The sequence below is a fragment of the Gallinula chloropus genome, assembly GCF_964237585.1.
Source record: "Gallinula chloropus genome assembly, chromosome: 6".
Taxonomy (NCBI): Eukaryota; Metazoa; Chordata; class Aves; order Gruiformes; family Rallidae; genus Gallinula; species Gallinula chloropus.
Window position 1 is genome coordinate 22,273,331 of NC_140091.1, and position 24,293 is coordinate 22,297,623.

The 24,293-nt window shown below is 48.3% G+C and overlaps 1 protein-coding gene across 1 annotated transcript in view; it reads left to right on the plus strand.

The window, feature by feature from the left end:
* The window catches only part of HMCN1 (hemicentin 1), a gene marked incomplete at both ends in the record, with an annotated part of 204,833 nt that overhangs the window by 163,002 nt on the left and 17,538 nt on the right, over positions 1 to 24,293 (plus strand). The window contains 25 exons of the mRNA XM_084266123.1: positions 102 to 243; positions 1,353 to 1,497; positions 2,388 to 2,515; positions 2,843 to 2,999; positions 3,179 to 3,300; positions 3,497 to 3,661; positions 4,524 to 4,631; positions 5,497 to 5,634; positions 5,802 to 5,936; positions 6,209 to 6,478; positions 6,823 to 7,013; positions 7,382 to 7,595; positions 8,722 to 8,856; positions 9,340 to 9,530; positions 10,880 to 10,961; positions 11,703 to 11,972; positions 13,202 to 13,372; positions 14,251 to 14,421; positions 16,268 to 16,438; positions 17,091 to 17,261; positions 18,331 to 18,501; positions 20,555 to 20,725; positions 21,141 to 21,290; positions 21,607 to 21,744; positions 22,074 to 22,195. Coding sequence (XP_084122249.1) covers positions 102 to 243; positions 1,353 to 1,497; positions 2,388 to 2,515; positions 2,843 to 2,999; positions 3,179 to 3,300; positions 3,497 to 3,661; positions 4,524 to 4,631; positions 5,497 to 5,634; positions 5,802 to 5,936; positions 6,209 to 6,478; positions 6,823 to 7,013; positions 7,382 to 7,595; positions 8,722 to 8,856; positions 9,340 to 9,530; positions 10,880 to 10,961; positions 11,703 to 11,972; positions 13,202 to 13,372; positions 14,251 to 14,421; positions 16,268 to 16,438; positions 17,091 to 17,261; positions 18,331 to 18,501; positions 20,555 to 20,725; positions 21,141 to 21,290; positions 21,607 to 21,744; positions 22,074 to 22,195 — 4,029 coding nt within the window. The remainder of the gene's footprint in view (positions 1 to 101; positions 244 to 1,352; positions 1,498 to 2,387; positions 2,516 to 2,842; positions 3,000 to 3,178; positions 3,301 to 3,496; positions 3,662 to 4,523; positions 4,632 to 5,496; positions 5,635 to 5,801; positions 5,937 to 6,208; positions 6,479 to 6,822; positions 7,014 to 7,381; positions 7,596 to 8,721; positions 8,857 to 9,339; positions 9,531 to 10,879; positions 10,962 to 11,702; positions 11,973 to 13,201; positions 13,373 to 14,250; positions 14,422 to 16,267; positions 16,439 to 17,090; positions 17,262 to 18,330; positions 18,502 to 20,554; positions 20,726 to 21,140; positions 21,291 to 21,606; positions 21,745 to 22,073; positions 22,196 to 24,293) is intronic.

Genomic DNA, 24,293 nt, shown 5'->3' on the forward strand with positions numbered 1-24,293 from the left:
CCTTTGTGGTGGTCATTACTCTGCAACAAGAGAATGTTCTACCACCTCAGAGAGAAAAACGGTGACGTTAAATTGGTCGAACTCTCTCTCTTTCCCCTTAGGGAACTCCTCGAGTTCGAATCCTGTCCAGTGGGCGATACCTGCAGATCAACAGCGCTGCCCTCAGCGATACAGCGAGCTATACATGCGTGGCGAGTAACATCGCCGGGACAATGACCCGGGAGTTTGTGCTGACAGTGCATGGTAAAGTCATGGATCCTGCCCTGCACGATTTGATCTGTGCATGGTACTTCTGCTGGAGTGTGGAAGGCAGGAGAGAAGTGACAGTTGTCTCTTCCTAGCCAGGTGTTAGACATTTGGGCCTTGTCTGAGCTGTGGGACCATGTGCGTTGCATCATGTGTGCCACCAGCCTAGTCCACAGCTGTCCCCAACAGCAAGGGACCCATGGAGAGTCACCATGGATCCTTCTCTGTGTCTCTGCTTTCCGCTAAGGAGGGGTGCTGTGCACTAAGCCATCCTGCTGGCACAGAGTCAGGCTACATCCAGAATGAACACACAGATCCAGAAGTGAGAAACGCTTTTGGACCAATTTGGGCAAATTCTGAAAAGCATTTGACTGGCACCCCAGGGATCTGGATTTCATAGTTGGCTTTGCCACCCATCTTGCAAGTTACTTGAAGCTATGGGCTCTTCCCTGCCACTGTGAGCAGGCAACGAGAGGAAGATAGGGCTTGAAGGATGCTGTGCATCACGAGCCAAGTCCTGCGCGGCCATAGGCCTGACTTTCAGTTTTAACCCATTTGTCTTCTCACTTCCAGCCTGATGACAAACTATTCTTTCTCACGCTCAGGTGATGAGAGGAACTTTTTACAGAATCACAGAGTTGGAAAAGACCTTTAAGATCGTCAGGTCCAATCATTCCCATCCTAAATCCCCCAATTTATTCTGTTCACAACCCAGTCTTGTGTTGCTGCGCTACGTGGTTCCCTCCTCCAGTGACTTTCCCTTACTGGTCCAATTTAAGTTCTTCTTTTCTCCTTAGTTAGAAAGAAGGGGTATCACCAGAGCTTTACTTTGCTGAATTAACTGCACTGAGCCCTCTTCCAGCTTTAGCTCTCTGATAATGTTTGTGGTAACTTGCAAAGATGAGCTTCACACAGACAAACTTTCTTTTTCATTCCCTGCTGCATCCCATGGTGGTTATCATGCGCGACACAAACTGGTAAGCAGCCTGTGCCTGGCTTTGCAGTGAGCCCATCCTGTTGTGGGATCTGTTTTCATACATTTAGTTTGTCCTTGCAGCATCAAGGGTTTTTTTCCCTGTACATCACCAGTGATCTTCCCTTTCCAGTGGCTCCTATGATCCAAAGCAGTCCTCCGACCACAGTTGTGCGTGTAAACGCTTCCGCTGTTCTGGAGTGTGCTGCGGAAGGAGTACCAACCCCGAGAATCATGTGGAGGAAGGATGGGGCTATTTTTACTGGAAACAATACAAGGTATTGCCCAGAACTCAGCTTGAATATTCCTCATTGCTTTTTTAGAGAATATATTAATTACAGAAAGCTTAATTAGACATCTGTGGCTTGTACATCAGTTTTGTTTCCACAGATCAGGACTAGTGTTTCTCACTTCAGACCTGAGCATACAAAATATGGTGATAGACACAGTAATGCAAAGGAGTTGTTCTCCAGCAAACTAGCAGTACCAAGGGTTTCATTCCTTTGTTGTCAGGAAGGACAAAAAAGCTCCTTTGACAACCAAATCTAATGGTCATTCTTCTGATATTTAAGGTTTTGAAAAACAATCATGGAAGATATTGGTATTTTTATATGTGTATATTTTTTATGTATATTTATCTTTCTCTATGGTATATACGGGGTTTGGGGATGAAGCCAAGCAATTTCATGTAGACCAAAAGCTCCTAGAGTGAACTCCATGGTTTTTAATACATAAAACTTTCTATATGTGTTCTAACATGAACTTTTATTGTGGTGAATGGTTTCTGTCTCCTGATTTGTTTATGGGGAAGTAGGTTGGCATTTTGTAGACCTGGACAAATGCTAAAGAATTCTGTTAGATTTCAAAGAAAAAGAAAATGTACAAGCACTAATTAGGGTAAATGAGAAGCCACAAAGAAGGGCTTTTGGCTACTTTCTGCATATCTGCCATCATTTATGTGGAATCACTTTGTCAACTAGATTTCCTAATTCCTCTGGAAAGTGGATGTGCTGGGAAAGAGGGAAGTCAGAACAAATATCCAGTGTCCAAAATAAGACACTGCGTGTTTAGGCTCTTTGTTGTTGAGCCATCACTTCCCTCTGCAATACTAGGAGAGCAAATGGCTCTGTCAGTTACATAGATGGAAAAATACATGGCTTTGTTTCAGGTATTCCATGCTAGAGGATGGATCTCTACACATCCACTCAGCACACGTGACCGACACGGGAAGATACGTGTGTATGGCAACCAACACGGCCGGCACTGACCGCAAACGCATCGATCTGCAGGTTCTTGGTAAACATTTGGGGTTGAGATAAATACATGGCCTTCACCAAACTTAAGTCCAGTCATTTCTCTTGTTCTGGCAGATCCAGTTTTAAGTTTAGGCCCTGTTTAGCCGCTCTGTTTTTTAAAAAATAAAAAAGAGGGGAGGGGGAAAAAAATATCATTCCCTTAGGAATGCAACCCAAATGTTCATGGAAAGAAAATACTTATCCCATTCTGCATGTTTAGTAAGTTCACTCGTGGTAGGGAGCTCTTTGTAAAAATTAGATGGGTATGGGTAAGACTGGGGTATGTGTATATGGTGGTTCTGGATAATTAGTCTTCATTTGTCCTTAGTTCCTCCAACTATTGCTCCTGGACACACAAATATTACTGTTACTGTAAATGTGCAGACCACCTTGCCTTGTGAAACCAGTGGAATTCCCAGACCAGCAATTAGCTGGAGGAAGAATGGGCATCTGCTTAGCATTGACCAGAACCAGAATACCTACAGGTGAGAGATGTTTCCTTTTCACTATGGGTTTCAAGATTTCAGGGATGATTTTGGCACTTTATAAATCTAGCTGTGCTTAAATGTAACCCTGTATAGCCAGGAAATTCAGTGGGCTGATGACCTGAGAAGGAAAGAAATATTTCAATGGCTTTTTACTTTCTTCTCTTTTCTTTGTTCAGACTTCTGTCTTCAGGTTCCTTAGTAATCATTTCTCCCACTGTGGATGACACTGCTGTTTATGAATGTTCTGTGTCAAACGATGCGGGAGAAGATCAAAGAGCGGTTGAGCTCACTGTTCAAGGTAGAGGGGCTATTGCTGTTACATGTGTATGGCACCCAGAACTTCTTTGGGGCATCCCAATGTTGAGATAAGATTTTTGTATCATTCTTTGATGATATCTGTAAGTCCCTGTCATTCCCAAGAAAGCTATTTCATTTCCAAGAGTTCATACAAATGAAAATAGGCAAGTAACCTGAACATTGAACTTCATTTCTAGTGCCCCCATCCATAGCAGATGAAGCCACAGACCTTCTGGTAACAAAGCTGTCTCCAGTAGTAATTTCCTGCACTGCGTCAGGAGTTCCTGTCCCCTTGGTTCAGTGGACCAAAAACGGCATCAAACTGCTTCCCAGAGGAGATGGCTACAGAATTCTCTCTTCAGGTACTGTGAGTGAGTGGAGCTTCAGTCACAGAATCAGTGAAAAGCTGTGATTTTGCACACCTAGAAGTAAGTAAATAAATAAATGCAGCCAATCCACAGAATCATAGGGGCTGGAAGGGAGCTCCAGAGCCCATCGGGTCCAACCCCCCTGCCAAAGCAGGGTCCCTAGGACAAGTGGCACAGGGAGGCATCCAGACAGGTGTGGAATATCTCCAGAGAAGGAGACTCCACACCCCCCTGGGCAGCCTGTCCCAGGGCTCCCTCACCAGGAAGAAGTTCTTCTGCAGATTGGTGCAGAACTTCCTGTGCTCCAACTTGAGTCCGTCGCCCCTTGTTCTGTCCCCACAGACACTGAGAAGAGGCTGGCCATGTCCCCCCTGTGTTGCACAACTTCATCTATTGATCAGATTCCCTCTCAGGCTTCTTTTCTCCAGGCTGAACAGCCCCAGGTCACTCAGCCTTTCCTCATAGGGGAGATGCTTCAGGCCCTTAATCACCTTCGTAGCCTCTGCTGGACTCTCTCCAGGAGATCCCTGTCTTTTTTTATACCAGGGAGCCCAGAACTGGACACAATGCTCTAGGTGGGGCCTGACCAGGGCAGAGTAGAGTGGGAGGATCACCTCTTTTGACCTGCTGGCCACACTCCTTTGGATGTTCCCCAGGATCCCATTGGCCCTCTTAGCCACTAGGACACACTGCTGGCTCATGGGCAACCTGTTGCCCACTAGGACCTGTCCCAGCAACCCCCACTCCAATTCCTTAGACAAACAATACAGCCCTCTTGGGGTGGATGCTCTCAGCAAGCTATGCTGTGAGTAGTGGATGTTGTGGTATGTTCTCACACACACTCTCTGTGCCACAGGGGCTGTTGAAATACCTGCTGCTCAGCTCGCACATGCAGGACGGTACACCTGCGTGGCCCGGAACACAGCTGGCTCTGCGCACAGACAAGTCAGGCTGCACGTTCAGGGTAAGGGGCACCTGAAGAGACAGCGCTCTGTCGCTGAGCGTTGCCTGTGTAGTACGGGCATATGCCATGGGGTAACGGTGAGGCCAGAGTGCGCTCCCATGAGCAGTGTCTTGCTCAGCTGAGTAGTCTTGTGGGTACGCTGATTAATCACAGTCATGACTCAGAATCACAGAGCTGTAGGGGTTGGAAGGGAGCTCCAGAGATCATCGGGTCCAACCCCTCTGCCAAAGCAGGGTCCCAAGGACAGGTCACACAGGGAGGCATCCAGACAGGGCTGGAATATCTCCAGAGAAGGAGACTCCACACCCCCCTGGGCAGCCTGTCCCAGGGCTCCCTCAGCAGGAAGAAGTTCTTCTGCATATTGGTGCAGAAGTCCCTGTGCTCCAACTTGAGGCCATCACCCTTTGTTCTGTCCCCAAAGCCCACTGAGAAGAGGCTGGCTATTTCCCCCTGTGTCCCATGCTTGAGATATTTATAAGCGCTGCTCAGATCCCCTCTTAGCCTTCTTTTCTCAAGGCTAAAACTCCATGGGTTACAGTGCTGATACCTTGGGTATAGCCCCCCCAGTCCATGCAGCTCTATCTTGGTTTTGTAAGATTTTTGTTTCTGTGTTTTTTTGGCAAGTTAAAATGTGTCTGTGATGGCAGACTATGTGCAGTGAGGCCACAACCTGTACCCATACTCGTGCTGAGTATGTCTATTATATTTAAGAGCACTTCTCTGAGCTCTTCATAAGGGTGGCAAAATGCAGTCGTTGCTAATTCAGGTGTTGCAGACCCTCGGTTACATGATGTCGGTATCTTCTGTATTTTCTTGCCCTGAAGGTTAAACCTATTGCCCTTTTCCTCTTTGTTTTGTTCCCCAGAACCCCCAGCTATTCAAACTCAGACAGGGGTGCTGAACGTCATTGTGAACAATCCCATCCTACTCCCATGCGAAGCGACAGGTACACCTCGCCCCGTAATCACATGGCAAAAGGAGGGCATCAACATAATCACTACAGGTATCCTCTTTGAGCCCGTAACTCTGGTGTACTAGCTGTAACTCAGAACCTTGTTTTCTCTTTTCTGAATGTTCAAAATTAGATGTAAGGAACCCAGACATTTAAAAACAAACAAAAAACATATGACACTTTTTTTGTGTGGTTTTTTTTGCTTACGTTTGTTTCAGGCAACAGGTACATGGTTCTTCCCAGTGGCAGTTTACAGATTGCAAAATCAACTGTTGAAGATGCTGGCACTTACATGTGCGTTGCTCAGAACCCAGCTGGCACTGCTCTGGGGAAGATCAAACTGAAAGTTCAAGGTAAAGCATCTTTTAAACTCCTTTGGCAGTGATTTACAGATGAGAAATCTGTGTGTGCTCTCTTAGTCAAAACCCAGTTCTGAGCATGAGACACACCCTAGCGCCTTCCTGTGTGATGTGACACTGAACAGAGCCCAGGAGGTTTATCCTCTTTGGTGGTCTGTCTACTTTAGGTTTGGAGTGCGCTCCTGGGTTCATTTTCACTAAGAACCGAACCATTCCCTGCTGCTTACCACATCTCATTCTATTTAAACCTTAATAACTCTTTCCAGTGCCTCCTGTTATCAAGCTCCACACGAAGGAACACGTCGTTTCTGTTGATCAGTCTGTGGCTCTGCAGTGTGAGGCCGAAGGCTCCCCTGGGCCAGAGATCAGCTGGCATAAAGACGGACAGCAAGTAGCGGAGTCCATGCGCAGGAGGGTTCTGAGCAGCGGGGCGCTGCAGATCGTGTTTGCGCAGCCCGGCGACACGGGCCGTTACACGTGCATCGCGGCAAACCCGGCGGGCTCCAGCAGCTCTAGCACCGAGCTCACCGTGCACGGTAAGTGGGGCTGTGCGGCAGCGGCGCGTGGCATCACGGCGCCAGCCTGCGGAGCCAGGATGGAAGGGAGAAGGTCAGGAGAACAGGGCTGCTCTCCGCATGGGTTGGTGTGCTGGGTTGCAGTACCAGCCAGGTGCTTGAGCTCAGGAAGAACGTTACGTTTCCTTTCTAGCATTGCATTTACTCCAAGTGTGTCATGCGTTTCTCTGGCATGCTTAACGGTGGTTGTTGATGGGGAGAACCACCAACACAGGAGCCCCAGGAGATGGTTCCCTTGGTGTCTGCTTTTACAGCTGTACTTGGATAACGCCTAGGGGTAAATCTCTTTATAAACCTCCTCACAGTTCCACCCAAGATCCGCAGTACGGAGGCACAGTACACAGTCACAGAGGACTCCCAGGCTGTTCTGTCCTGCCTGGCTGAGGGGATTCCAACGCCAACCATAAACTGGAAGAAGGACAACATGCTGTTAACAGAGATAGGAGGAAAATACCGGGCTGTGCCAGGTGGAGACCTCATTTTGGACAATGTTGTTGTAAGTTCCTTAAATCTAAGCTCTGACTTGACAGGTTTGGCAGTAAAAAGGCCTTGTTTCTCTTTGTTTTCACCTACTTCTGGATTAGTCCTTATTTTGTTTTCTTGTTCTTAATGTTCCAGAGTCTTTATAAATGTTTCATTTGCCACTGAGGAGTAAGAGAGTTGAAAACGTTGTAGTGATAAATTCTCAGGAGGGGTAAAAAGATGTGTACGTCATCTTCTAAATGCTGAGGAAGTAAAAGAGTTCAGATGGGCGTTTCTACTGAATGCTTGATCCAAATCTTCTCAGATTCTCTCATCATTAGGAGTGGTGGTGGTGTGTAGGATGTATCACAGTTGAACTTTCCCCCACATGCTTTCTTTCAGCCTCAAGACTCTGGCAGTTACACCTGTATTGCAAACAATGCTGCTGGAGAAGACACACACACCGTCACCCTGATTGTTCATGTGCTTCCAGCCTTTACTGAACTGCCTGGAGACATAGCCTTGACTAAAGGAGAACAGCTCAGGTTAACTTGCAGAGCAACTGGGGTACCTGTACCCAAAATCACATGGACCTTTAACAATAACATCATTCCAGGTGAGTAACATGGCTCGTACCAGTCACAGTATGACAGGGACAGGGATGGGATTGTCCCTCTCTGCTCTGCCCTCCTGAGGCCCCAGCTGGAGTCCTGTGTCCAGAGCTGAGACCCCGAATACAAGAAAGATGTGGGACTGGTGGAGAGGGTTCAGAGGTGGCCACAGAGATATCAGAGGGCTGGAGCACCTCCCCTATGAAGAGAGGCTGAGGGAGCTGGGCTTGTTCAGCCTGAAGAAGAGAAGGTTGCAGGGGGACCTCATTGCAGCCTTCCCATCCCTGAAGGGAGCAGAGAAACAGGAGGGGAATCAGCTTGTTCAAAGGGCAGAGACTGGCAGGACAAGGGGGATGGAGTGAAGCTGAAAGGGAGGGAAGGGTGAGATGAGATCTTAGGGCAAAGTTCTTTCCAGAGAGTCATGAGAGGCTGGAAGGGGTTGCCCAGAGAGGGGGTGGGTGCCCCATCCCTGGGGGTGCTCAAGGCCAGGTTGGCTGGGTCCCTGGGCAACCTTGTGTAGATCCAGGCCTGAAGGTTGGTGTCCCTGCCTGTGTCAGAGGGTTGGAACTCTGTGATGCTTGGGGTCCCTTCCAGCCCAGACCATTCTGATTCGATGTTTCCCCCAAGCAGTATTGCAATTAGCTTAGGATAAAAAGGAAATCTAGAGAGAGCAAACTTCTTGGGCTGTGATTGTGTGAGGAATATCTTCAGTACAACCTGGTCACTAATGAAATTACCTGAGATGGAGCTGCAAGGAAGAAGATAATTAAGATATTGTTCCTCTTCTGTAGCCATGGTAACATATTTATGACATTCAGTATCAGATGTTATTTACTCACTATCCAGCAACTAGTGCTATTTCCACGAAGAAAGCCTCTGCAATTTGTAGAATGCAGAGGCCCAAAGCTTGAAATTAAGGGGCAGCTTCAGTGGAGACGTGGGCAAATGTCCCAGGAGTGACTTCCCTGTGCATTTCCAAGGGATGTCAGAGATGAAATGGCACAGTGCCGCCAAGCTGGGGTGCTGAGGGGGGCTGTAATTCAAGTGACCTTATGGCATAGCAGCCAGTGAGTGACGTGTATAGGGGTAAGGCTGGTTGAAGTAACCCTTTCCTGTGTGTTCTCCCTTCAGCCCAGTACGATGATGTAAATGGACACAGTGAACTTGTTATCGAGAGTGTATCGAAAGAGGACTCTGGCACCTATGTATGCACAGCAGAAAACACGGTTGGCTCAATCAAGGCTATAGGTTTTGTGTATGTCAAAGGTATGTAAAGTAACAGTAGTTCTGGTTACTATTGGGTAGTTTCACCCAATCGTCTGTTTTGATGGAATCACTGACTCTCAAACTGGTTTGGGTTGGGACAGCGACCCCAAAGCCCAACAGTGCCCCCTGCCATGGGCAGGGAGAACCCCCACCAGTCCAGGATGCCCAAAGCAACATCCAACCTGGCATTGAACCCCGCCAGGGATCCAGGGGAACCCCTAGCTTCTCTGGGCACCTTGTGCCAGGGCGTCTCCCCTCCTTGGGAATGATTTCTGCCTCCCAGCCCCTCTCCAACTGCCCTCCTGCAGCTTTAGAACAATTACTCCTAGCATGTAATACCTTGTGTTTTGGCTAAATGGAAAAAACTGAAATAGGTTGACGTTCACACTTCAAAAAGTCAGAGATGAATGATCCTTAAACCACCTGATCAAGGGCATTTTATTTTGACTCTGTGATTTCTCTGCCATTACTTGTTTTCTTCAGAGCCTCCAGTCTTCAAAGGGGACTACCACTCCAGCCGAATCGAGCCCTTGGGTGGCAACGCTATGTTGAATTGTGAAGTCAGGGGAGATCCACCTCCAACCATCCAGTGGAGCAAGAAAGGAGTTGGCGTTCCGATTAGCAACAGGATCCAACAGCTTCACAATGGTTCTCTTGCTATCTATGGCACCGTGGTGAGTCACTGGTCTGGCGCGATGTGTTTCTGTGTTGTAGTGGATTTCTGAAGGGATTCCAAAACAGGTTTCGAAAGAGTGAGACTAGGCATTTAATCCACTTTTGCTTTTACCTTTTACAAATGTTGGTTTAATTCAGATTAGAATTAGACTCAAATTATTGTGACCAAAATAAAGCCAACCCAGGAGGGCCATTGCTCCCTTTAATTGTCAGTAGGACTGAATCTGCACACTAATCATTGGTTTGTGTGGAATTCTGGCTGTGTCCCACGTGGGACTTTTGATTTTGGCCTTTTTTAGCCTGAGTTCTACAAAGTCAGGTCAGCTGAGAAGCAATTGCATTCTCCATGTGCACATCTCTTAGCATCTCAGTTCCTAATATGAATTCCTAACATGGCAAGACCTTTTCACCCCACCCCTAAACTCATGTCTGCATTTTGAAATGGGGTTAAATCCAATAGTTCCCTTGAGTTTAAGTTGAAAAGAATACATTAATTGACCCTCATCATTAAGGAGCTGTCATGGTTTTGCCCTCAGCTGGGAGTGGAGCACCACATAGCCACTCTCTGGGGTGGGGGAAGAGGGGAAGGGGAAAAGCCAAAGGCAAACCTCATGGGTTGGGATAAGGACAGTTTACTGGGGCAGAGAGAGAGATATGACAATAACTGGACTTTATTGCAAAATAGGTGAAACTGGTGACACACAACGCAGTGTCTCACCAAACCACACAGCTCAAGCCATACAGCTCAGAGCTGTCCTGAAGTTGGACTGTACCCAAAACTGTGTACCCTGGAGCTGTGTGCTCATCCCCCCACCAGCCCCCCTTTATGCTGAGCATGACATAATTGGCACAGAATACCCTCTTTGGCCAGTTTGGGTCACCTGTCCTGGCTGTATCACCCCCCAGCTCCCTGGGTACCCCCCATTTCATTAGCAGGGCAGCATGAACAACTGAAAAGTTCCTGACTGCTGGGCAGCAACTAACCCATCCATGTGTGATCAGCACTGCTCATCCCAACTCCCAAACATGGCATTCCACTCACTGCTAGAAAGAGAATTAACTCTATCCAGCCAAACCCAGGACAGGAGTTGAAGGAACAGGAACAGTTGGACTCGGTGATCTTAAAGGTCTTTTCTAACCTTGTGATTCTATGAAATAAATAATAAAAATAATTCACAGTATCAACTTTATGCTAATAAAAGCAAAATGTTGAGATACCCTAGAACCTAACAGCATGCCTCTTAAGAGCCAGTGCAGGCTGTGTTGCAGAAAATTAATCTGTGAGAGGTGAACTGCCAACAGGAACCCTGATTAGGTACACATTGAGTATTTGGTCTTTGTTCTTTAGAATGAAGATGCTGGTGACTACAAGTGCGTGGCTACAAACGACGCCGGTGTGGTGGAACGCAGTCTGACGCTGACTCTTCAGAGTAAGACTCAAAGCGATAAGTCTGATGCGGCTAGACTGAAGTGATAACCTACCTGTGGATAGGTGCTCCTGTTGAAGTCTGGGAGGTTCATCTCATCTTTTGTCATTAATATTTAAGAATCTAGTCTAAGCTGGTTATTGAGGTCAAAAGCAAGGAGCATCTAGAGGGTGATTCAGCTTCATCTTAGGAACCAACTTAGAGTGAGGTGAATCACCTAGTGAAAGGGCTTGTTTCTTTTCGTTGGTTAGAGACGATGTCTGTACATCTGGATTGAACTGGACTCTTATCTTTTCAATTAAGAATGCCATGTGAGATGAATCCCTGCTTTCACAGAGGATATTTTGTCATTGGCAGCCAGAATTACCATTTCTGTAGTGGTACAATTCCTGAACATCCCCTTTCTTTTAGAGCCCCAAGCCGTATGGATCTGTTACTTACCTCTTGGTTGCCTCTGGACATGATTGACAGCATCTTCCTGCAGGTTTTATGAAAAGCCACACGTTTTAGCAGTAAAGATGACTCTGTGCTCCTGTAGTCAGGCCTCAAGCCCAACTTTGGTCCTCCAGTTGCTACGTTGTCATTTTAACTGGTGTTTCCACCTTTTGATGATGGAAAATCAACAAAAACTTTACTCAAAGTAAACTGACAGAAGATTTTTGGGTCATTCTGACCAGACCTTTAATATTTAATGAAACAAATTGTAACCACGTGCTGTTGCCTAAAGAAACTTCACTCTCTCAGGTCCTCCCGTCATTACTGTTGAACCAGTGGGGACAGTCATTGAAGCTGGTGCCACAGCAATGCTGAACTGCCAAGCGAGTGGAGAGCCTCCTCCCACCATCAGATGGTCCCGCCAAGGTCACCCAGTAGTAAGCGATGACAGAGTGACTGTGCTCGCTAATGGCTCCCTGCGTATCATCGCGGCACAGAAGGAAGATACGTCGGAATATGAGTGTGTAGCAAGGAACATGATGGGATCTGTTCTTGTTAGAGTGTCGCTGACTGTCCAGGGTAGGTGCACAAGATATGGCACAGTGAGTATCTGTCACGATCCACAACCAGACAGACTAATTTGGCAGAGGTTAAACCCCCTTGCATTCCAACTGACCTCAGGTTGCTCGGGGTGGCTGGGCTTAACCCCTGAGTGGTGTCCAATTAGGTGTTTCATCATGATCAGTTCTTCGCAATTCTCGGGAACAGGATTAAGACTCAAAATGAGTCAAGGCTCAAGGCATGTTATTTGGCCCACAACAAACATGCAGAAGGGGGAGAAAAGAAAGGGAAAAGAGTGGAAAAAAAAGAGAGAGAGAGGAAAGAGATGAGAGAGGGAGAGGTTGCAATATCTACCACCACGGAGCTACAGCATCCTGTCAGTCCGGTGTCTTTAGGTCTGATGACAGAACATTCTTCAATGTCTCTGGGTCTGATGGGGGGACGTTCCCTTGGTGTCTTCATGTCTTCTCATGTCTCCTGATGTCTTTCCCCTTTTTTCGATGGCGAAATGCTCCCCTCCCTTTTGTAGTCATCTTTGGCATAGCCACACCTTCCACCTGGATGTGGGAATGCTCTCTTGATGTCTTCAGGGTGGATGACGGAATGCTCCCTTTTGTCTTTAGGGTGGGTGGTGGAATGCTCTCCTGATCTCATTTGCATTGTAGGGATGAGGTTTTATGGTGACTGAGAGGAAAGAGGGGAGTAGAGAAGACGGGGTACGGTTCTCTCCGTGATTGTTAAGGCATATCTCTAGTACCTTACACTATCAAACTGGTAATTACAGCATTAATTGAGAATAAATAGGATCAAGAAGTTATTTTATCCACCCTTAATGGATTTTTTATCTTCCATATGTGCATTAGGTATGTGTTAGGCCTAGTCTGAGATATCGGGTTTCTGCTTCGGTAAATTTTGATCCTTTATACTCATCCGGATGTGTGAGACAGATAAGGTAAAGGAGTGAGGCACAAATAATAACAGAAGGATCTTGAATTAGATCCCATCCTCAGAACACATGTCAAAACTTAATTGTTCCTCTAAAGAAAAGCATTTAGGAGCATAAGCAATAACTATTTCAGAGCAGCTGAAGCATCCTCTCAGCTGTAGGACGATCTTTCATCAGTGAGGAAAATGAGTTGGATTTCCATGTAAGGCTTAAAAAATGCCTTTTTCACTCTTTCCTGACAATCTGAGAGAATTATAAGCACAAGCACGTTGCAAAGAGAGTGTTTTTTTCCCCTTTGCAGTCCACGGTGGGTTTTCTGATTGGCTGGAATGGCGAGCTTGCAGCGTAACCTGTGGCCAAGGCGTTCAGGAGCGAGTCCGCCAGTGCAACAACCCTCTTCCAGCAAACGGGGGGAGGATGTGTGAGGGGCCCGATACGGACGTACGTCGCTGCCACAACAAGCCGTGCCCAGGTATTTCTTCAATGAACCGGAACTTCTAATACGCCCAGTGTTCAGGGCCCTAACAGTGAATCATAGAATCATAGACTGGTCCAACAGGCAGGGCCACCAACCTCCAGGCCTGGATCTACACAGTGTTGACCAGGGCCCCATCCAACCTGACCTTGGACACCCCAGGGGACAAGGCATCCAAAAGTTTGAGGGTGCTTCTGCCCAGTGAACCCTAATTACAGAATCACAAGGTTGGAAAAGATCTTTAAGATCATCAAGTCCAACCGTTCCTGTCCTGTGCTAACCCATATCCCTGAGCACCTCATCTACCAGTCTGTTAAACGTACCCTGGGGTGGGGACTCAGCCCCCTCCCTGGGCAGCCTGTTCCAATGACTGATAACCCTTTCAGTGTAGAACTTTTCTCTCACATCTGATCTGACCCTGCCCTGGTGCAGCTTGAGCCCATTCCCCCTCATCCTGTCACCTGGCTGAAGAGACCATCGCCCACCTCTCTGCACCCTCCTGTCAGGTCAGTGTAGGTGATGATAAGGTCTCCCCTCAGCCTCCTCTTCTCCAGGCTGAACACCCCCAGCTCCCTCAGCTGCTCCTCGGAAGGTTTGCTCTCCAGCCCCTTCCCCAGCCTGGTTGCCCTTCTCTGGACATGCTCCAGGGCCTTGATGTCCTTCTTGTAGTGAGGAGCCCAGAACTGGACCCAGCACTCAAGGTGCAGCCTCACCAATGCTGAGTCCAAGGGCACAACCCCTGCCCTGGCCCTGCTGCCACACTGGGGTCTGACACAAGCCAGGATGCTGGTGGCCTTCTTGGCCACCTGGGCACACTGCTGGCTCATGGTCAGTTGCACCTTAAAATTAAAACTGTGGTGTTTTCTGTTTCTTAGTGGATGGCAACTGGTCAGAGTGGGGGCTATGGGAAGAGTGTTCAAAGAGCTGTGGGCAAGGTAACAGGACCAGAACCAGAACCTGCAGTAACCCACCAGCTCAGCATGGCGGGAAGCCCTGTGATGGCAGCGCGGTGGATTCAGTCCTGTGTAATATTAGGCCTTGCCCAGGTAAGAAAATTTGGTTAGATTTAGATGCCTAAGGGGCTTTCTGTAGACACTTCCTTGGTTTCCCTCCAACCCCAAAGCTTAGAATCATAGACTATACCAAGTGGGAAGGGACCTCTAAGCATCATCGAGTCCAACTCCTGGCCTGTTTCATATTTTTAATTCTTTTGTAATTTAATACACTGATTTATTAATGTTTTAATTTTAAAATCGCTTGTAGTGGACTGAAGGGCAGTAGGTCTTGGCAACAACAGTCACAAATGTAAGTACAAGGAAAATTTTCAGCAATTTATCTCTCTTCCCACCAGAAATGTGGCTTCAGATGTTTTTGTGTTTGTTACCCTGTGCTCATGGACTAAAACTCACTACTCCAAATCTCTTGCAAAGCCAAGTAAAGCCATGATAGGTTTGGTTTTGGTGGTTATTTTGGGGGGTTTTTTTTAGTTTTTAGCCATGTCTCTCTCCTCACTAGTGGAATGTTCAGGCTCCTGTCTTGGTAAAACTTCCCATGTTTGACAAGTTGTATTTTATTTGTAACCCTTATCACAGAATCATAGGGGTTGGCAGGGAGCTCCAGAGATCATTGGGTCCAACCCCCCTACCAAGCAGGGTCCCTAGGACAGGTCGCATAGGGAGGCGTCCAGACAGGTCTGCAATCTCTCCAGAGAAGGAGACTCCACACTCCCCTGGGCAGCCTGTCCCAGTGCTCTGTCACCAACTGGCAACAGCTTGACTGGTGTTATGCTGTAACCCACTGGCATGTTTCCTTCCTGTTTATATTAGTGATTTTTCCTGGTTTTTTTCCCCTGCCCCAACCTTGATGGCAACAATTCCTCCGCTGCCCTGCGATGCCTTTCTCTAGACCTTGGCAGCAAAGTTGGGCATGGCTCCTGCTTAACTGGAGCTGTGTGCCAGCTTTTAGCCATGTCGTGGGTTTGCCCCATCTGAGAGCTGAGCACCATGCAGCAGCTCGTTCTTTAAAAGTGACCTGATGGGGGGGAGGCTGTGTGGGAAGTTGAGGGAGGGCAGAGAGGGAAGGAAAAGGGAAAAAAATCCAAAACCATGGAACCACAACCTTATGGGTTGGGATAAGGACAGTTCACTGGAATAGCAGAAAGATAAATATAACAATGACAACAGGACTTTATAGCAAAATATATGAAACTGGTGATACAGGATGCAGTGTCTCACCGAACCCATGTGTGCTGGAGCTGCTTCCTCCTCCCCCCACCAGCCCCTCTTTATGCTGAGCATGACCTAACTGGCATGGAATACCCCATTTGGCCAGTTCAGATCACCTGTCCTGGTTGTGTCCCCTTCCTTCTCGTTAGCAGGGAAATATGAACAACTGAAAAGTCCTTGATTGCTTGTCAACAGCTAGAAACATCAGTGTGTGTGATCAGCTCTGCTCTCATCCTGACTCCCAAACATGGCATTCCATCTGCTATTAGAAATTAACTCCATCCTAGCCAAAACCTGGACAAGGAGCACACCCCTTTCTGCTGGGACTTTCAGCCTCGCACAGGCCAGACAGAGCTTGAGGAAACCAGGTTTCCTCAAGTGTCTGGTTCTCTTGTCCCAAGACTGTAGGGAGGAGAGCACAAAGGGAAGAACTGCTGTTCCTTTTGGGAAATGCTGGTCTGATCCAGCTGTTGTTGCTCAAGGTGAAGGTATTTTCAAGGGCTTTCACGGGATACCTTGTCTATCACTATTAGCCACCATGTTTGTGATTAATAGTGATAGACAAGGTATCCTAAGTAAGGGGTTTGTGCCTGACGCCGTGGTGCTGTAGTTCCAAGGAAAGCAGCTGTGTAGCTTGAATGGGTTTAGAGCTGTGCTGCCTTTGCAGTTGCTGGTGAGTGGAGTTCCTGGCTGCCGTGGGGTCCCTGCAGCGAGACGTGTGGGAAGGGTACCCAGACGCGACTGAGGCTCTGCAATAACCCTCCTCCCTCCCACGACGGGTCTTACTGCGAGGGCGCTGATGCACAGATGCAGGTCTGCAACAAGAGGCGCTGCCCAGGTAAGATGCAAGGAGAATAATGGCAAACTTTGTCATTTCCTTCCCATCCTATATACACCTAATGTATTGGATTTCTTCTCCCATCCCATCTTGCTTCCCTTGCCCAGTCACTGTGAAAAAGCAACATTTTAAATCCTTGGAAACTAAATTACAGGTTTCCTTGATGGCTCTTTTTAAAAAATTTTCCAAGGTCCTGTTACTCATTTATCCATTTCTTCCGCATTTCCATGAGTCCTTCATGACTGGGCAGGAAAACTCAGCTTTGAACTATGACCAGAAGGTCATAGTGTGTGTCGCTGAGTGCAGGAGGTGCGAAGGAAAGCATGACAAAGTGGGGTGTGCAGCAGTTTGGACTAGATCATTCAGGCTCTGTTTACAAATTCCTAAGAACGTGGGAGTGCCTGAGCTTGAGGAGTGATCCCTCACCATGATTCTGGTTAGGCTTCCAGGTTATTTCAAAGACCCATCATACCTTTGTCCAGCTTTCACTCCTGGAAATCCCTCTGTACAAACACCCAGGTGTCTGAGATGCTCTACAGAGAGCCTACAACATTGGACAGTCAGCTTCACCCTGATGCAGCACTGACTGACAGTGTCATTTTGGATGTCAGAGGCTGTAACTGTACTGTGCTGTGCCTTTCTCACCCACCAGTGGACGGGAAGTGGGCCACGTGGAGCAGCTGGAGCGCTTGCACCGTGTCCTGTGGAGGAGGCAGCAGGCAGAGATCCCGGCACTGCTCAGACCCAGCCCCACAGTTTGGGGGTCACAAATGTGAAGGAAACGACATCCAGATTGATTTCTGCAACAGCGATCCTTGTCCAAGTAAGTCCTGGGGCTTGGGATGCTTGTCTGCTAATTGGGCTTGTCAGATGTGTTGAGAGGAAGGAGTCCTCAACAAATCACACACTCCCACAAAAATGAGGGGGTCTGAACACAGGGCAGTGGTATCAGCTGCCTGACAAGAGGGAAAGCATGTCTTCAACGGTCAGTGCAGCTAGGACCATTTAAATGTTAACTGTTAGGAGCACCAACCAAGAGCACCTGGTACATAAGGTCCTGCTAGTCACACACCTCTCTAAAGGGACAATTGTCCTGTCAAAGAAGTACTGCTAAGTGCATCTGTATCTCATGGAATAATGTAGTAAGTCATTTGGTCATAGCAAATGTCATAGAATCATAGGATGGTTTGGGTTGGGAAGGATCCTAAATTCCTCACAGCAGTGCCCTCTCTGCCATGGGCAGGGACACCCCCTACCAGCCCAGGGTGCCCAAAACCCCATCCAATCCAGCCTTGAACCCTGCCAGGGATCCAGGGACAGCCCCAGCGTCTCTGGGCACCCTGTGCTAAGGCCTTCCCCCTCCCCTGGGAAGGATTTCTGCCTCCAAGCTCCTCTCCAGCTGCCCTCCTGCAGCTGAAGGCCATTCCCCTGGGCCTGGACCCCCTTCTCTTGGTACTGGAAATCACCAATCCCCTCCTTATTGACCATGTGCCTGAGCAGAGTTTCCAGCAGGATCTGCCCCATTATTGTGCCAGGCACCAAGGTGAGCCTGAGGGCTCTGCAGTTCTTTTTAAAACCCAGGGTTATATTTCCCTTTTCCAGTCAGTGGGAGCTTCGCCCGACTGCCATGACTGCTCACAAATGGTGGATAATGTCCTGCAACCTTTCCTCTGAGCAGTGACATTCTGGAGTTGGTTAATATACTCACTGGATGCTGAACAAGATAACTTAGGTCTTCAATTGGCCCATGGGGGTTTTTAAAATATATTTTTATTTTGGGAAAACAATTAAAGAAGCATCTTTCCAATAGGAATATTTTCCTAGCTTGAATGTCTGGGTTTAGGTATCTGTTATTAAGAAGATGACAGATAAAATCTGCCTTGTTGTTACAGTTCATGGCAGCTGGGGCCCATGGAGCAGCTGGGGAACGTGCAGTCGAACGTGCAACGGAGGCCAGGCGAGGCGGTACCGGACCTGCGACAATCCTCGCCCCACCAGTGGCGGGAGGGCATGTGTGGGGCCCGACATGCAGGTCCAGAGGTGCAGCACTGAGCTGTGTCCCGGTGAGTGCCCAGGCTGACAGAGAGATGGAACACAACAATACTTGTTTAGGACAAGGGGCAGTGGCTGCAAGTTGGAGCACAGGAAGTTCCGCACCAACATGGGGAAGAACTTTTACACAGTGAGGGTGACAGAGCCCTGGAACAGGCTGCCCAGGGGATGTGGAGTCTCCATCTCTGGAGATATTCCAGCCCCGTCTGAACGCCCATCTGTGCAATATGAGCTGGGGAGCTGCTTTGACAGGGGGGTTGGACCTGATGATCTCTCAAGGTCCCTTCCAACCCCTACAATTCTGTGATTCCGTGACTGCCACCTCGCTGCCATTTCCTGCTCTGCATGTTGGGTTTTCCCCAGGTGTGGTGGGATAATTCGGAATGGGAAAATAGGATTGAAAATCCCTCCTGCACTGAGGAATTCCACTTATATCTTTACAGGAACTATTCTTTCTTAGGCTCCCGCTGATCTCTGGCAGCATGTTCCAGGAGCAGCTGGTCACGTGCTTTAAATCAAACAATGATCAGAGCAGTTAATTGATTTATTGACAATGCATAACATTTGGTTTCCATCTTTTATATCTGTGCAAGCCTGGGTGTTTTCTCCATAGGAGGAGAAGCCCTCCAAGCTCTTGGCAGCTGGGTTTTTTCTAGTGATAGCTGCCAAAAACTACAACAGGAGGCTCTGAATGCTGACAGCTTGTTCTTTCTGACCTGGCTTGTGATACGTGCGACAGTGCTCTTCAGTTCTGAGACCCGTGTCTCTGGAGTCTGGCACTTTCTGGATGCTAGAGGTCCCTCTGCAGAACCTCCCAGCAGAGTGGCTGGTAAGGCCAGCTGCTGCTTGCATCTCCTTCCCAAGGAGCCATGTACAGGCAGGCACCTGAAGCAGCCTGGGTTCACTGTCTGCTGCCCTTGGGAGGACTTGCATCTTGCTGCAGTGGGACATGTGTAGTTTGCACTGTACAAACCTCTCCCGGTCAGCTGTGGAGCAGGACCTCTTCAGCACTACACAGGGAAGAGTTTGACCCAGCACCTCCTAAATCTACAGCCATTATACTGGAACCATTCCTCAGAGGAGTCTCCTTGTCTCCAGTACAGCAGATGCACAAACAGAACTTCCAAGGTGTCTGCTTCCGAGCAGAGCAGTCTTTGTGTGGCCCATCGAGGTGTTTTGGCATCCTTTTAGCAAGTGTTTTTCTCTACCACATTGCTTCCATCAAGGCAGAGTGACCCAAAAGAAGAATCCCAGACATGGATACAGACTGGGAGAAGAGCTCCTGGAGAGCAGCCCTGCTGTGAGAAGGATCTGGGTGTCATGGTGGATAAGAAACTTAACATGAGCCAGCAGTGTGCTCTTACAGCTCAGAAGGGCAATGGGATCCTGGGCTCCATCAGAAGAGGGGTGGCCAGCAGGGACAGGGAGGGGATTGTCCCTCTCTATGCTGCCCTCCTGAGGCCCCAGCTGGAGTCCTGTGTCCAGAGCTGAGCTCCCGATAGAAGAAAGATGTGGAACTGCTGGAGAGGGTTCAGAGGAGGCCATGAAAGATGATCAGAGGGCTGGAGCACCTCCCCTATGAAGAGAGGCTGAGGAAGCTGGGCTTGTCCAGCCTGGGGAAGAGAAGGCTGAAGGGGGACCTCATTGCAGCCTTCCAGTCCCTGAAAGGAGCAGAGAAACAGGAGGGGAATCAGCTTGTTCAAAGGGCAGAGACTGGCGGGACAAGGAGGATGGAGTGAAGCTGAAGGAGGGAAGGGTTAGATGAGATCTTAGGGAGAAGTTCTTTCCAGAGAGAGTGGTGAGGCGCCGGAACGGGCTGCCCAGAGAGATGGTGGGTGCCCCGTGATGGGTGTTCAAGGCCAGGTTGGCTGGGTCCCTGGGCAACCTTGTGTAGATCCAAGCCTGGAGGTTGTTGGCCCTGCCTGTGTCAGGGGGTTGGAGCTCTGTGATCCTTGGGGTCCCTTCCAACCCAGAGCACTCTGTGATTCTATGATAAAAGCATCACTGATACAGCTGAAACACTCTGAGATGATAACTCGCTCTGTTCTTTCTTTCTTTCTTCAGTGGATGGGAACTGGGGGCAGTGGCAAGCGTGGGGCCAATGCTCTGCTTCTTGTGGAGGAGGAGAGCAGACCCGCATACGCCTGTGCAGCAGCCCAGCCCCGTTAAATCGTGGGCGTCCTTGTCCTGGAGACTCCTCCCAGATATCCAGGTGTAACACCCAAGCATGTCCTGGTGAGTTGGTCTGCAGCCAGCGTGCAATGACTGTGTGGTGGAAGCCTGTGGCACTCCTAATTTCACTGGTACTTGCCCATGCCTTGGCTAGTTGACCCATAAATTTAAGTTTGGGGGCTTCAATCTCACATGCAACTTGAGCTGGATGAGTTTGCCTTAGCCTGTTATGTAGCACTTGAGTGTGCTGTACATGGCTGTGGCTTTTCCCAGGTCATTCCCACATTACCCTGCATGTATCTCAGCCACATCCATACAGCATCCCGTTACTTATGGTTGTGAGCTTTACCCTACACAGAGGCACCCTCACTTCTTACAGTGCTGGGCAATACCTCCGAAGCTTCTCTCCCCCAAAAATAAGAGACAGCAGTGATTTCACATAGGGCTTGTTCTTTCTCCTCTCCCCTGCCCTGCACAGGTGGGCCTTCTCGTGCTAAAGGCAGCATCATTGGAAATATTAATGACATTGAATTTGGCGTTGCTTTCCTGAACTCCACCGTGACAGACAGCCCTGACTCTGAAGCTAGAGTAATCCAAGCAAAGATTACAAACGTCCCTTGGAGCCTTGGTGAGCCTTTTATTGTGCTTTATGCCTTTTTTTTCACCTTGAACCAGGCTGAATTCTTTCCAGTGTTGGTTTTCACCACTGCATCTCATTGAGTGTCACTGAAGAAGCTGGTGTAAACTTGATAAAGGAAATCGTCAACATTTGCTTTTCATACACTAAGATTTGTAAAATGTTTCCTCTGAATATACCAATGCTCATTTTGTTCTGGTTTAGATCTTCAGGGTTACACTACTTTCAGGTCTCTGTATGCATATCCTGACGTGAGTTGCGTGGCCTTTGGAAAAAAGCTCTCAAATGTTGTGCCCTTCTCTTTCAGGTCCAGCGATGAGGAAGCTTGTTTCTATACTCAGCCCAGTTTATTGGACAACTGCAAAAGAGATGGGAGAAGCAATGAATGGGTTTACACTCACTGATGCTGTCTTCAAGAGAGAAACTCAAGTGGAGTTTGCAACTGGTTAGTGATCTGTGGTGGATGCACCATATTCTCCTGTTCCCAAAGAGCTCGATAGATACCCCATTTCTCAAAAAAATAGCACGTAACTGGGGCTGAACTTTTAGTCTTGTGCTTATATCATTTTTCTCTTAATGACTCCAGCTTTCTGAGGCTTAAATACAGCTTTTAGAGCTGTGATTTGAAACATGTAGTGTTTAGATGATAGGCATGATCTGCCTTATACAAACAGGAGTATAGAATACTCAGGAGATTCCAATTCAGGTACCATGTGGCTAGCACAAGTCTCTGGTTAAGATGTTTTATAAATCAACCTGCTCTTAAACTCCCAGGTGAGATTCTGCGAATGACCCATGTTGCTCGGGGCTTGGATTCAGACGGAGCCTTGCTGCTGGATGTTGTTGTGAGTGGCCATGTGCTGCAGCTCCAGGCAGTAGCCGATGTTCATGTGAAGGTAAAGCTGCTCACGACACCACCCTCTTCTCCCAGGGATAGATACTTCCCTCCTCACAGAATCACAGAGCGACAGGAATTGGAAGGGACCTCAAGAGATCTAGTCCAACCCCCTGCCAGAGCAGGATCAACCAGACTAAATCACACAAGAACACATCCAGGCAGTGTTTGAGTGTTTCCAGAGGAGACGACTCCACAACCTCTCTGGGCAGCCTGTCCCAGTGCTCTGTCACCCTCACAGGGAAAAAGTTCCTCCTTACATTCCCACAGAATGTCCTCTGCTTCAGCTTCCACCCACTGCCCCTTGTTATGTTGCTGCCATCCCTGAGAAGAGCCTGGCTCCATCCTCCTGACTCTCACCCTTTACATATTTATAAATAAGGTCACTCCTCAGTCTCCTTCAGGCTAAAGAGGCCCAGCTCCCTCAGCCTCTCCTCATAAGGAAGGGGTTCCACTCCCTTCATCACCTTGATGACCCTGCCCTGGGCTCTTTCAAGGAGTTCTGCGTCCTTGAGCTGAGGGGCCCAGAACTGGACCCAGTATTCCAGGTGGGGTCTCACCAGGGCAGAGCAGAGGGAGAGAAGGACCTCTCTTGACCTACTAACCACCCCCCTTCTAACACACCTCAGTATGCCATTGGCCTTCCGGGCCTTGAGGGCACATTGCTGGCTCATGGTAATCCTGCTGTCCACCAAGACCCTCAGCTAGATTAAAGCAGCAGACTCGATGTCCTGGCAACTGTTTTACTCTATGTAACTTATTTTGTGCCTGGCTTAATTGACGTGTACTAAGATTGCCTTTGAAGATGAAAAGATGTTGCCAGGTAGGTAGTATCAGTCACTCAAGAGTTTGAGATGTGGAAGGCAGCACTGAAGAGTGTCCTGGGGCGACGTCAGGGCTGGCTTGCAGTAGAGCCGTAAAGGTGCATCTCAAGACTCTGACTTCTCTGAGGACGACACCAGCTCCTTGGTGTTATACCATGGCACCTTGCAAAAGTATCCAAACAGATATGGCAATCCATTTGCAGCTGCAATTGGTCTGGCAAGGAAACCTTCCTGTGGCCAGCAAGATGGCAAGAATGAGAGAGACAGATTCTGACTCAGGTGATGTCATTTTAGGTGCTCCCATCATGCACGCTGTCACGATGCTCTTAATGACCTTCTCTGCTGTACATCAAAGCTTCCTTGTGTGGAGTTACTTACCATGGCCAACAGTCTTCCCATGCAGTTCATCTGAAAAGCTTTACAGATATTAACGCTTCTCTGACTGCTTTTGGGACCGATGGGAGGGCAGTTTGCGTGGCAGCAGGGTGGGAGGTTAGAATCTCGCTACTGAATTGCTCTGCCCATTGTTTCTAGGAGATATTCCCTGCTGCTCCTAATCACTGACCTTGTACTCCTGGTAGAAAGGTTCCAAGGAACAAGTTTCTTAATGCAACCTGTAGTATTAAGGTTTGGGGTTAAAATTGGGTCCTTGATAATTGTTTAAAGAACATTCTTTAAAGCTGTTTTAGTAAAGGTGGTGATTAATTAGTGATGGGTAACCAGTAAAAATGTTTTAAGGTATTAACCCCACAGTACACTAGGTATCCATGAAGTCCATGATGTCTGGATGCACTGCAGTAGGTAGCACATCCAATAGTTATGCATTTTTTGGTGGCAGAATTTCTCTCTACTGATTTACGAAGATGATTAAGGGCCTGGAGCATCTCCCCTATGAGGAAAGGCTGAGTGACCTGGGGCTGTTCAGCCTGGAGAAAAGACGACTAAGGGGGGACGTTATTAATGTTTATCAATATCTTAAGCATGGGATGCAGGGGGGAATGGCCAGCCCCCTGTCTGTGGAGACAGGACAAGGGGCAATGGCTGCAAGTTGGAGCACAGGAAGTTCCGCACCAACATGCAGAACTTTTACCCAGTGAGGGTGAGGGAGCCCTGGGACAGGCTGCCCAGTGGTGTGTGGAGTCTCCATCTCTGGAGATATTCCAGACCCATCTGACCACCCATCTGTGCAATATGAGCTAGGGAGCCTGCTTTGGCAGGGGGGTTGGACCCGATGATCTCTTGAGGCCCCTTCCAACCCCTATGATTCTGTGACTC